This window comes from Anarrhichthys ocellatus, unplaced genomic scaffold (assembly GCF_004355925.1).
Source record: "Anarrhichthys ocellatus isolate YVR2014 unplaced genomic scaffold, GSC_Weel_1.0 scaffold110, whole genome shotgun sequence".
NCBI classification, from domain to species: Eukaryota; Metazoa; Chordata; class Actinopteri; order Perciformes; family Anarhichadidae; genus Anarrhichthys; species Anarrhichthys ocellatus.
In genome coordinates, this window is record NW_022280140.1 from 890218 (window position 1) to 903709 (window position 13492).

At 40.3% G+C, this 13492-nt stretch overlaps 2 protein-coding genes across 2 annotated transcripts in view; both read right to left on the bottom strand.

Annotated features, from left to right (window-relative positions):
* Positions 1–157: 157 nt before the first annotated feature.
* Positions 158–5235, bottom strand: tpi1a (triosephosphate isomerase 1a). The gene is made up of 7 exons (XM_031876477.1): positions 4948–5235; positions 3295–3418; positions 2717–2816; positions 2025–2142; positions 1256–1341; positions 946–1033; positions 158–365 (listed from the first exon to the last, which is right to left on the bottom strand). Exons 1-7 carry the CDS (start codon positions 5057–5059, stop codon positions 244–246), a joined length of 750 nt encoding a protein of 249 aa, XP_031732337.1. The 5' UTR covers positions 5060–5235; the 3' UTR covers positions 158–243.
* Positions 5236–6876: 1641 nt separating this feature from the next.
* Positions 6877–13492, bottom strand: part of gnb3b (guanine nucleotide binding protein (G protein), beta polypeptide 3b) — a 10765-nt gene continuing 4149 nt past the window's right edge. Inside the window, exons 4-9 of the mRNA XM_031876495.1 lie at positions 12624–12687; positions 11013–11169; positions 10816–10882; positions 10126–10327; positions 9104–9320; positions 6877–7962 (exon numbers count right to left, since the gene is read on the bottom strand). Of these exons, the coding sequence (XP_031732355.1) occupies positions 7856–7962; positions 9104–9320; positions 10126–10327; positions 10816–10882; positions 11013–11169; positions 12624–12687 (814 nt within the window). The 3' untranslated portion in view covers positions 6877–7855. The remainder of the gene's footprint in view (positions 7963–9103; positions 9321–10125; positions 10328–10815; positions 10883–11012; positions 11170–12623; positions 12688–13492) is intronic.

Here is a 13492-nt window from a genome sequence, read left to right on the forward strand (position 1 = left end):
CACTATTAGAAACAGACCAAATGGTAAAAAGAAGAAGAAATGTACAGTAGTTTGACTCTGTGCTGTAATATGACAAATTATAAAGAGCAAACGTACAGGTAACAGATTATTACCTTTTCAAAATAAAAGTGGTCTAATTCGACACACGTCTGTCTGTGGATCAGTCAGCCCAGTTTGAGGACACGTGGTGACTAAAATCTAAAGGGTGTTGTTCTTTGGTCCCGACGGAGACGTTTTTTTGTGCTACGCACGTGCCGCGTTGATGATGTCGACAAACTCGGGCTTGAGAGAGGCTCCGCCCACCAGGAAGCCGTCCACGTCGCCCTGAGACGCCAGCTCTCTGCAGTTCGCTGCCGTTACTGAACCTGAAGAGCAAAAAGAAAAAGAAAAAAGAGGTGATTTTGTGGTGAAATTAAACCCGACGTCGATACAGAAAAATAAAGAGAAAAGACACATTTACTTTGCAAAATTCGACTTTTTATCTCTAGAACTTTAAAATCTCTAAATAATGAGCAGCAGCGAGGGCTCCGAGTCCTCTAAATGCTAAAGGAAAGGTGCTCCAGTGCTTCCTTTCTTATCTCCTCCAGCAGAGGAAACACCGGACCCTCCTTAACAAAAGGAAAGAAGATAACGCCGTCCAACAATTTCCCTTTGCTTCGGCTACATTTAAAAAGACGCACATCAATAACATCGACAGCGTTGAGAGTAGTCGGACTCCCTTAGCGCCGCGGTTGTTGGATTTGTTGAAGAAAAGCCAGATATAAAAAGGTATGACTCTGAGCACAGCGGAGTACTACACGTGTTCATGTGCTATTTACTTAAAGTTTACGTTTGTTTTTCTTCTTTTCGTGACTCTAAAACCAAACTTAAAGACGCATCACATGAGCCTGCTGTTTAATTTCCCTAAGACCTCCAGCGGAGTCGGGTCACGGTGCTGATACTGACCTCCGTAGATGATCCTCACAGAGTCGGCCACGTCGTCTGAGACGTTGGCTCGGAGCCACGCCCGCAACTTCTCGTGGACCTCCTGAGCCTGCACACACACACACACACACACACACACACACACACACACTTAAGAGATGAGATCAATCATTTGCTCGCGGTAAGCCGAGTTTATACCGGAGAAACTGGATCTGCAGGAAGGCTGTTACTGGTGAACATAAAAGGCTTTAATGATAGCAAACAATAAAATAACCAGGTGTCTAATGACTCCAATCGTCTGCCTTCAGGTCAATGTTGCGTCGGTGTCTACCTGCTCAGGTGAAGCCGTCTTGCCTGTGCCGATGGCCCACACAGGTTCGTATGCCAGCACCACTTTCCCCCAGTCCGTCACGTTCTCTGGAACACATGAAGCAATATTTTCAAACCAGAAAAGGTCATTTTAAACATGCAACATGAAGCTGTGGCCACGAAGACATCGACGCTGAGGTTGAACACCCCTCAAAGCAGCAAAAAAAATGTGAGCTGGAAAAAATCCCTCCTGTTTTCTGTGAGATCTCAGGAGACAGAATCCTGCATCAACAGAGCAACAAAGACAACTCAAGATCCAGCAGAGACCACTGATCACTGAATCATTTACATTTTGAATCGGCGTGCAGCCAGAAGTAGGCTGCCTGTAACCAGAGGAAAGACCGTCGATGAAACCTGTGAACTGGGGGTTGTTTCTACCGGCAGAGACACGAGGACTGAAGAACGGGACACAACATGAGGAGAATAGTTGAACGTGAAATGACATCACTGTTTGTGATGTTCTTAGTTGAGGTATTTATTAAATATTGAGTAATAAAAGGCATAACATGCAAAGATAAGAAACAAAATCATTTGCTCTTGTCACTTTTGAATGAGAGTTAAACAATTTAAATAAAGAAGAAATAAAATCAGTGATTTCTTTTTTGAAAATCAGCAGGAAAACAGAAAAAAAACAGAAGATCCACAAGACAAAAAATGTAATAATACAAAATAATAACAATAAGAAAAATACAGCACAATAAAAAAAAAAGTGCATTATTTCCTTCGTTTACCTGCAATGACCTGCGTCTGAGCGTAGACGACTTCTTCGGTGGTGCCGGCCTCCCGCTCCTCCAGCTTCTCCCCGATGCAGGCGATCACAGCCAGACCGCTCTCCAGAGCGTGAGCCACCTGAGAGGCAACCGGACTCAAGTCTTCACCCGCATCAGCAACTTCTTAAAACTCATTTCTACACACTGGCTTTCATGTGGTGTCGTCTTTATAGCCATCTATTTTATTATTATTACTTTATTTGTTACTTTTAGTCTGTTCATGTCGTATCTTTTGTACCGTTTTATCAGGGTTTGACTTCACTGTTGAGCTTTCTGTGATGTTGCTTTAACTTTGTCTGTCAAAGCACTTCTTAAACTCTGTTTTTAAAAAGGTGCTAGATAATAAAGTTATATATTATTATTGTTATTATTATCTGCAGACCTGATGCTTGTGCAAAGCACTAACAGGTTTTAATTTTACTGTTTAATTTGAATGCTCTTATAGATTTGGGGTGGAACACCCATTACAGTAATATTATCAGGTATATACACATCTGCACAACACCACTGTTTTTACATGATTTGACTCTTTTACTGTTGTTAATTTGCCAAAAAGATACGTCCAGGAACATTTTCAGATGAGTGTTTTGAGACTGAAAAAATATCCAAATTAAAAAACAAAAACCTCTGGAGCAGGAGGAAGCGTGTCTCACCTTCTGACCAATCAGCTCGTCGCCTTCCCCAAAGACGTGGCGGCGCTCAGAGTGTCCCAGTATCACCCAGTCGACCCCACAGTCCTTTATCATGGCCGGGCTGGAGAGAGAGGACAGCGTTGTAGTCAAGACCCCCGAAACCGAGAAATGTGGAACGTGCAAAACATAATCACTCCTCAAACTGATCTGAAAGATCCACATTCCCAAAGAAAACAACGGAAGATTCCTCTTCATTCACCCCTTTCATTGCCATATCTATATATCTATATAGATAGATAGATAGATAGATAGATAGATAGATAGATAACTAACCAGTGTAAAGATTTAAAAACATAAGCGTAACATGTGCGCTCTTGTAGCTGGCTTAATGATTTCTTTGTAAAACCAGAAAGGAGAACGTTGACCAATCTCGAATACTAAAACACTGCGAGAGGAAACATGTTTTTGTGAATGTGAGGACGCCCGAACATCAAATTATGTCTCGATAACCTCAAACACACATCAGCCTGCAGTCTAATAAATAACAATATAATGATTAGGAATGACTCGTGAGAGCCTCCATTCAGTGGGTGAGGTACCTGATCTCCCCCGTAAACGCTCCCTTGGCCACCTTGTAACAGTTCTGGGCTGCGACACCGATCCTGAGATCCAGACTGGAGCGAACGAAGTCGAGGTAGATGGAGGGAGCACCGCACACCACCTCTGTAAAACAAATAGGTGCAAAACGTTTTCTTTTTATTGTTTGCACGGCCTTCATCACCATCATCACCATCATCACCATCCCTCCACACACTCGACGGCTCTCATGCATGACTGTAATTCCTCCTCCATGGTGCTTTGTGCAGCCTAACTGGATTTTTATTTTTCTAAATTCTGCATTTGTGTTCACGTTATCCATCCTAAATATTCAGTGCAACTATTCACAGCGACTGTGTGGCTGAGAGGCAAATAAATGGAAGTATTAAAAAAAACAAAAGAACATGCATTTTGTTTCTGAGCTGAAAAGGTTCATTTAGTTCAATTAAATTGGGTTTGATTTGTTTTCAGGTATAGCTGCAGCGTTGCTGTGAAAGCGAGACTAACTCATTTTAAAGCAGCAGAACAACATCTTTAAGTTTCTGTGTTCAGTTCAATAAAGTTAAATTAAGCACCTTATGTTGCTGTCACTTTGGTTTTCAAGTCTGAATAGAATAATTAGCTGAAGCCCCGATGAGACTCATTAAACACGTTCACATGGAATAATGTATTTAAAACAAAACAAAAACACACCTGCAGTCTGAAAAATACTTCTGCAAAAGTCCTGCATTCAACATCCCACTTAAATAAAAGTACAGAACTTTATTACGAGCTAAATGTACTTGAAGTATCAGAAGTACTAAGGGTCACAAGATACATCTGAGGGGTCATGAGAGGAGTAATAGGAGAGGAAACATTAAGGGGATAATATTCAGAGAAAATAACTTGGATATCCTCTAACGTTAAGTCATAAATCTGTGTTTTTAAACAAACATTAATAAATACTGATATGAACAATATAGTTCAAGTTGCTGCAGTATTTTTGTGACTTTAATCTATGACTCTATAATCTTCAAGAAAATCCAAGATTTGTCTCATAAATGCACACATTTCTTTCTCTGAATTTGACCCCCGTCCCCTGGCTCAGTCTTCTTCTTCATTTTCTTTTTTAAAAACCTACAATATGCAGACGTATGAATCTGTTTTCATTTGCCTGTAATCTTTGTTTACTTTTTTATATTAGAGAGTTTAAAGCCTTCTGGGCCTCAAACAGTTACATAAATCAAAGTATCTGAGAAGTTAAGAGAGGAAAGTCATCTTTAGATAATGTCTTTCTGTTCGGTCGGGCAGGAGCCCTGGGATTATAAAATCCCACTAATTACAGCTGCCAATAAAGTTATAGTGGAGTAAAAAGTACAATATTTACCCCTGAAATATAGTAGAAGTACCTTAAAATCACACCTAAGTATTTGAGTAAATGTACTTAGTTACTCTCCAGTGAGGATAAAGCAGACGCGTCAGAGGCCTTCATGCGACTCATCCTGATCACATGACTCCCAATGTCAGCGTGTCATCAGGGCAGCACCTCCTCCTCCTCCTCCTCTCTGTCTGACTTCATGTCCATTACTTTTTATTTTTTATTTATTGATCTCTGCATCATAAAACCTGCAGAAGAGTTCATCCACAGACTGCGTTTTAAATGTGCGTCAAGTTACCGGTCTGGTCGTCCAGGCTCGCGGTGTTCAGGGTGGAGATCAGCTGCTCCAGACTCTCCCTGTTGCCGTTCATCTTCCAGTTTCCTCCCACGAAGAAGCTCCGGAGCGCCATGGCCGGCAGAAGGTGTCCGGTACCCGGGTGGAGGAGAGGCGGTGGAGGTCCGGAGGATCACTTCAGCTGCGGGATGAGGACTCCGGCTGGTGTGTACGTCAGGTGCTGTCGGAAATATGAGAACCCAACACGGGCAGAATAAAACGACGTCCTTCTTCTTCTTGTTTGGTGTTTATAAAGAGAGTCAAACAGCTTTATGGCGCATTACTGTCACCTGTTGTTACAATGAAGTATGACATCCCCTCTGAGATGGATAGATGGATAGATGGATAGATGGATAGATAGATGGATAGATGGATAGATAGATGGATAGATGGATAGCAGCAGCATTATGATACAGGTAAGCAATCAAAGTAACAGAGTAAAAAAAATGCACAACATATACAATAATCTAGTGTACTGTTTTATCAAGGTTTTATCTCTTATGGTAGTTTGTCGTGCTTTGTTGGGCCTCACTGTCGAGCTTTCTGTTGTTTTACTGTCTTGCTTTTGCTGCTTTGTCTGACAAAGCACTTTGTAAACTCTGTTTTTAAAGGTGCTATATAAATACAATAATATTATTATTATTTATGGGAAATAACAATATATAGACAGGTTTACAAATCATGTTCAATCAGTTGTATTTCAGACTCCAATCAAGGTGAACGTCTCAAAGATGATCAAGAGGCACCTGAGCTAAACATCAAGTGTAGCAAAGGATGAATACTTATGTCAATGTGATAATTGTGTTTTCATTTTTTAAATAAACTAGCAAACATTTTTAAAACCCTGTTTTCACTTTGTCATGATGGAGCATTGAGTGTAGCTTGATTAGGGAAAAAAATAAATTTAAATGATTTTAACATAACAGAATGTGAAAATGAAGGAATCTGAATACTTTCTGAATGTGGACATGATGCTCACTGTACATTATTTGACTGTACATCAACAGTAAATTACAGTCACGTTACTTTCACAGTAAGTTAATGTATACTTTTCAAAGTAAAGTATTGTGAAATGGCAACTGTGACCTCACAGTATAGTTATGCCAGTATATTACTGAGATTTAGCGGTATACTACTGTAGAACTGCTGTATTTAACTTCAAATGTAATATCCAAACTACTGGGATTTAGCAGTACACTATGCTGCTGTAGAATTACTGTATTTAACTGTAACTTCACAGATAGTATCCAGATTACTTTGATTTAGCGGTATAATGTAGAACTGCTGTATTTACCTAACTTCACAGGTAATATTCTGTGATTTACACGTACAGTATGCTGCTGTAGAATTACCGTTTTTATATGTTAACCCATAAATTACCTAAAACATTGGAAAAAAGGTTACATTTTTAATAACAGTTTTTGCAGTTTAATATAAACTTTGCAGTAAAGTTAAACTACTGCATTAATGAAACTATCTCAGTAAAAGGCTGCAACATAAGAGGGAGAGTGAAGGGATCTGAGTACTTTCTGAATGTGAACATGATGTTGCAACAAAATTCTGAGGAAAATCCAAAAGATAACGTACACGTCTGGTTTTTGGTGTCCATCTTGAGTTCACTACACAGCCGCACGTCTTTGCCCCGGCGTTTGTCTGTCCTCCCCACTGTTGTGAGTCATGCTGCTGATGTGTGTTGACCTTGCAAACAAAACTCCCCTCCAGACTAGTTTGTCCTCCTGCGCTTGCACCCTCAGGGGACAAATGTAACTACATGCGTCCTACATGCACGTGTAGAAAATACTAAAATAACTTATTATTGTAGTTATTTCATATCGTTTTCAAGACCGTCCCCAGACATTAACACACACAAACACACCGACTCGGACATGGTGTTAATGCAGAATTCTATGTTTATCAGAAAGATTTTTAACAAACATTTCGTCTTTTTTACAGAGGAACTGCACAAGTGTAAAAGTACTACAAAATGCAGCTGAACCCAGGGGAGTAAAATGAAGAGCACGGGTCTTTACAGAGTGTTTCTCAGGTCAGACTGCCACCCGGCAGCCGGTCTCTCCACCTCTCATCCGTCTTGGTACGTCATCGTATTTGTCACGGTGAGACGGGGGAAACAGCAGCAGCACATCTCGGATCAAAGTCCGCCGGTCGTTAGCAGGGGACCCAAGATGGCCGCTCTACCGTACACGTGTAGTCTGGATATGTGCAGCCCCCAAAAAAACCAACCCCCAAATAAAATAAAGAAAAATAAAGACACTGTACATCAACTCTCCATCCTAATGTGTTAAACTATAAAATACAAATAAATGTACATATCAATCTTTCATCTAAATAAGTGCAGGGCTCTTTTACAGGTCAAAGACAATACAAATAAATTTGTCATCCTACAGTCTTATTTTCAATATTCGAGTGTTCTTTCTTCTTTATTATTGTCAAAAATCTATACGTGTATAATTGACATTCTCGATAAGAGCTTATTTTATGCTCGGTAATCATTTTGAATAATGTGCTATTTTTTAATAGTTTTCTTTGTGATTAAGTCGTCCTGACAACAATAAGACTCTCTTGTACATACAGCGGGATGCATCGTGCACTGGTTACCTGATGCCATTTATACAACGTGACTCATTCGCATCCCTCTCATATTTTTGCATACATGAATGAGGAAGAAGTAGAGAGGGAGAGAGAAAGAGAGGAAGATTTGCACCAAATATCCACCAGCCTCACTTGTCTGGTAGCTTATTTTCCTCTCCTCTTGAGCTCCCTATCTCTCTCATCCTTTTCCTTCCCCTTTCCTCCCCTTCCTCTCTTCCTCCTCCTCTCCCCCTGGCCCGGTGTTTTCCTCCGCCGGGACGCCTCAGTTCCACAGTTTGAGGAAGCTGTCCCAGGATCCTGTGCAGACGCCCATGCCGTCCTCGGGGACGCCGGTGCAGCTCACCCTGTTGTCGTGGCCGGACAGCACACCTGGAGGAGAGGAGGGGAGAGGAGAGAGGGGAGAGGAGAGAGGAGAGAAGAGAGAAGAGAGAGGAGAGAGGAGAGAGGAGAAGGAAGGGGAGAGAAGAGATAGGAGAGGGGAAGGGAGGAGAAGGAAGGGGAGAGAAGAGACAGGAGAGAGGAGAGGAGAAGAGAGGAGAGGTAATGAGAAGAGAGGAGATACGACGAGAAAAGTGGAGAGGAGAGTGAAGAGGAAAGAAGAGAAAAATAAAGGAGAGAGAAGAAGAGAAAAATGAAAGGATAAAAGGATATGAAAGAAGAGGGGAGTAAAGAGCATAGAAAAGGAAGAAAGAAGAGTAAAGAAATGACAGAAGCGGGAATTTTAAATAAAAGATTGAAAGGGAAGGAGAGGTGAGGAAAGGGAGGAAAGGAGAGAAGAGGAGGCAAGACGATAGGAAAGGAATGGAAGAAGGAAAGGAAGTAAGAGGAGAGAGTTTGAAAAAGGAAAAATGAAATTAAAAGAAGCAAAAGTAGAAGAGAAGAGGATAGGAGACGAGAGGAGAGGGAAGGAAAAAAGGAGACTTTGATTCACTCGATCACATCAACACTGATTTTATGTGATATTTGTACTTATCTGCATGTAAATCATATTTCTTTTGTCACTTGAGGGTCTCGATGGTGTTTTTCCTTCATTTGTGAAATTCTCTTTAGCACATTTGAAACTAACCTTTCTACATGTGAGTCTCTGTAAAGAATCTCTGTATTGAAAGAATGAACAACCTGTTTTCTGTTGGAAGTATTTCCTCTTTATAATTATGCATTTAGCATACAGTGCATTAGTGCCACCTACCTGATGCAAGTGCAATTCTATTACTGTTATCTGTAAATACATACAATGAAAACATAGCTTATGAATCAATTGTATTCAGGCCTTTGTATTTATTTAGACCTTAAACTTGACAAGTCAAATTCCAGGTTAAGTTTTTGCATTATTGATGTTTTTTATAAAGGTTATTTAAATTTTCTCAGTCACTGAGACAAGATTAGAAAATTGTCGTAGTCATTTTAAACCCAAACCATGATGTTTCTACTTAACCTAACCAAGTATTTTTTGTGTTATTTTTCATAACTAAGAATATCTTGAAATCCTGAATAAATCTACCCCACTCACCGACTTTCTCTCCCTTCAGTGAGTCCCAGATGTGGCAGTTGAAGTCGTCGTAGCCGGCAAAGATAAGGCGGCCTGAGTTGGAGAGAGTCAAAGACGTGACGCCGGCGTTCAGGCTGGTGTCCTGGTAGCAAATCACCTCCTGGTCGGCGCGCAGGTCGTACATCTTGCAGCTGCAGTCGTCGGAACCTGTGATGATGCAATTTCCACCGGGGTAGTACTGAGGCGAGGAGAGTAGAATATGTATGTGATGATTAAATAATAATAAAGGACGTTCTTTCACTCCGTTAAACTGTTGTTATCCTCGCAGCGTTTGAAAAGAGCAATAGCCGGGTTGCACTCAACACAAGTGCCTTGCTCCAGAGCCCCTCAGTGGTGGCAAAGATGTAAATATTGCTCTTTCAACCAGATATATTCTACCTGTCTGGGGAAACATTTTTATTACTTGTAGTTGTTTTGTGTCAGTAGTCATTTTTGTGTCTCTTTGCAGTTGTTTAAGGCCTCTTTGTAAACATTTCGTGTCTCTTTCTAGTTGTTTGTCGTATCTTTGTAGTTGTTTTCTGTCTATCTGTAGTCATTTTGTGTCTCTTTGTAGTTGTCTTGTGTCTCTTTGTAGTTGCTTTGTGTCTCTTTGTAGTTGTCTTGTGTCTCTTTGTAGTTGCTTTGTGTCTCTTTGGGGTCATGTTGTGTCTCTTGGTAGTACTTTTGTGTTACTTTGTCATCATTTTGAGACTTTTGTAGTTGTTTTGTCTCTGTGTAGTCATTTTGTGTCTCTTTGTTGTCATTTTGAGTATCTTCACAGTTGTTTTGTGATTCTTTTGTTCATTTTACGCCCATTTGCAGTTGTTTTGCATTTCTTTTAGTTGTGGTTCTTATTATGTTAGAGGGCCATCCCAACTGCCTCCTCATCGTAAACCCAATACAAAAACTCACAGCTAACATCCAAGTGTCAGACACTGAAAGTATTGACAAAAGTGAAATGTTATTTCTGGTATGTGTGATGTGATGCATTGTGGGATCCTCACAGAGATGGCGTTGATGTCGCTGGTGTGTCCTGAGAAGGTCTGCTTGCAGGTCCCTTCCCTCAGGTCCCACAGCTTGGCCAGAGAGTCACAGGCTCCAGAGATGAAGGTGTTCATGTCAGCGGAGAGAGCCAGCGACATGCAGTCTCCAATGTGGTTGGTGAAGATGATCTTCTGCTTGCCAGTCTCCAGGTCCCACAGACAGCTGGGGAGGAAGATTAAGTTTTGAGTGCAAGGATGTTACGAAAGGATCGACCACATCATCCTCGGCTCTATGTGTTTCAGGTCCCTTTTTTCTCGTTCAAACTCATTCATAAAGGCCAGTTTTGGGCAGGTTTTCCTCGAGTCCACTTCATATGTGACCTGTGAAACCCTTCACTTTCTAGGCTAAGAAACTGTATGATGCAAAACAAAATAAGTTCATCGTGGGGAATTGCTATTATCGGGATAATCATGAATATTCTTAGTGAGTTGAAAAAAATGTCTAGCTTGCTATCATGGTAGAGAGGTGAAAAGTAGCTTGATTTGAAAAATTCAGGAATTATCATGTGATAAAAATAGTTCTTTCTAGTTCTCGACAAAATGCAAGGTAAATTGATTCCAGTATGTTTTAGTGACATTTTAAGAGTTTTAACCATATTTTGATGATTATGGGGATTATTATTGTGGCTGAAGGCAAAACGGTCAACTCACCAGGTGGTGTCACCGGAGGCTGTCAAGATCTCACTGTCACTAAGGAAACGGCAGCAAGACAGGTAACCTGGGTGGGAAATCAAAATCTCAGTCCGACTGAAAGGCAATTCATTTCTTTTCATGCTTTTATGTATCGTAAACTTAATTTTGATTGTCATTTAGATGGGCAAAATGGCGGCGGTGAGTTTCATCCTCACCTGTGTGTGCGTCCAGTTCCCTGACAGTCTTGGGGCTGGTGGTCTTGATGTTGGCCACTGTGCACATGTTATCCAGACCACCGCTGGCCACCATGTTACCAGAGGGGGCGAAGGCGACGCTCATCACCCAAGCTGACTTTAGTGGGACAGCAACCAACTGGGAAGTGGACATTTAGTTTAGTTGATGTACGGCCTCCTTCACATATAGAGTGTTGCAGGAATGAGTCCTAAAACCTGGAAATGAGTCAACATTTCTTTTGGCCACTTCCGGTTCCCTCAGCTTGAAGTCAATGTGTTTTTTGGAATTGTTTTTGGTAAGATGCCTTAAAAAAGGGCTGTTGTCAACCCAAGCTTCAGAGATTAATACGTTTTATTCTACCATGTAAAATAGGTCAGTAAATACCCCTTTGTGGCTTTTATGTCTTATAAAAGGCGATTGATAACAAGTGGATAAATGAGGCACAACGACTAGTCCAAATTTAGCTTAGTGGTGGTGAAATGAAGTCATGTGACTTCTGGCGATTGTATTGACGCTTCTAAAATCACAAAAGTGGTGTATGCACCAGAGCTTATTTGCAATAATCCAAAATCCTATGAGAAAATCCCATTGGCTTTTGTCGACGAGTGTGATGCTAAACTGCCTGTTGGACTACAAAAACACGTCATCTCTGCAGCACTCTATAAGGGTATAACCCACATGGGCCGTTTGTGTTCATAGGCTTAAACACAATTTGTACAACAGTCAGTCAATCCTCCCACCATGATTTCATTCCTGACAAGGTGGAGCAGACGTTAAAGCATCACTAAATACTTAACTCACCACTGAAATCCAGACTAATCTAATTATTTGAGGATTAGAAGCTCCTGAAGGAACAGCAAAGTACCTAAACCAATCAAAGCCTCGGTTTAACTCCTTTAACTTAAACACAGATTTTCCAAACTGACCAATTAAATCAAAATTGACTGTCTGGTTTAAGAATCATAAATGCCCAAACACATCTAACAGGTTTACGGCAGAGGACACTTCCTGCCTCTCGTTACAGTTTAACTGAAGTTATTTAAAAGTAAACTTCACATTTGGTAGTTCCTAAATTCTACCTCACATAGAAACTGTGCAGGAATTACTGCAGAACAACTTAATTATATATGTACGTTTGTCTTTTATACTGTATGAAGTCCAGTTAGACCTACTAGAAACACTAGTAGAACGTCAGCAGGCTCTACTGTACTTGTAGTACAATAAAAACAACTGCTTCAATAGCTGTAGTTCCTTAACAAATTCAAGCTTTTTGCACACAAAACATATGCAAAGTACAGCTGAAACGAGTCGTCGTTTAATCGATTGAATGAAAATGATTTGCCAATTATTTTGATAAATCAAATTAAGAAAATGTAGGGTAGCGTTTACTCCTTTGCGAACATATAACATTCATTTATTGAGTTACAATTTTACTATTAATACTTCAAGTACCTTTTTGACAGGTGTGGTATTAGAATGCTTTCTCCACCACTAGATGTCAGTGTGTCTCCGCACCATAAACTGATAAGACCTATTTATTTATAAGACCTTCGAAATACAGATTTAATAAGATATAGAGTGTGTGATCTCACCTTGTTCCCTGTGAAGGTGTCCCAGACGAGAAGCTTGCCATCCTGTGATGCACTGACCATTTGTCTGTCAGAGAGGAGACAGAGTAAAACGATTAGATCCCATCAATACTGAATATCAACAGGATCACAACTTTGTGGTTTAAGTGAGTGCAGTGTCACATGTTGCAAGCAGTATGGCTCATCATCATCTATTAAGTCTCACCAATTAATTATTCCGTGTCTTAATGCCTTTTATGTAAAAGTGTTCTACAAATTCGTATGTATTTTTTGAGAGGGATGATGCAATTTAGCATTTCTCCAATACAGAGCATGAAACCGATGTGCTGCGCAGCGATTGTATACATTGCTAATTTTGAACACCATATTTGGGCATGTACAGTGTAATTAACACATACAGCTTTCAGTATCATCAAATCAGAACATACTACTAATTAATACTAGTAAGCCTAGTAATGAGAAACATAGCACAAGACTTAGTACCTGTTTTAAAATGTACTATATTGGAATCTAACCTCCATACATTTCAGTTGCAAAAATAATCAATAAACCAAATTATCTAAATTTAAGTGGTACTTTTGCTCAAGCTTACTGTCACATTTTGTGAGGCAATTACCCAAAACTTTATCCAAAATGGCGAATGGAGGGACTTCCACTTATAATTAACTGAACCATTCAGATAATTTCTGCCTCACAGAAGTATTATAAAATACTTTTGGCTCATCACAGCAGAAAAAAGACAAGTAGAAATAATAAGAACTACATTTAGCTGTCTCAGTTTCAGGGTTGTTGTGTTGTACATTCTGGCTCACTGTTACACTGTCCTGGTTTACTGGGACACTTAAACAGATCGTGGTTTACTGGGACACTTA

Bases quoted from the DNA above. Each gene is read 5' to 3' on its own strand.
- tpi1a (XM_031876477.1), bottom strand. From the start codon at position 5,059: ATGGCGCTCCGGAGCTTCTTCGTGGGAGGAAACTGGAAGATGAACGGC. The intron at 2,143-2,716 runs GTGAGACACGCT...GTTGCCTCTCAG, and splicing joins ACGAGCTGATTGGTCAGAAG to GTGGCTCACGCTCTGGAGAG. The intron at 1,342-2,024 runs GTAAACGAAGGA...CATGTGTTCCAG, and splicing joins TCAGACGCAGGTCATTGCAG to AGAACGTGACGGACTGGGGG.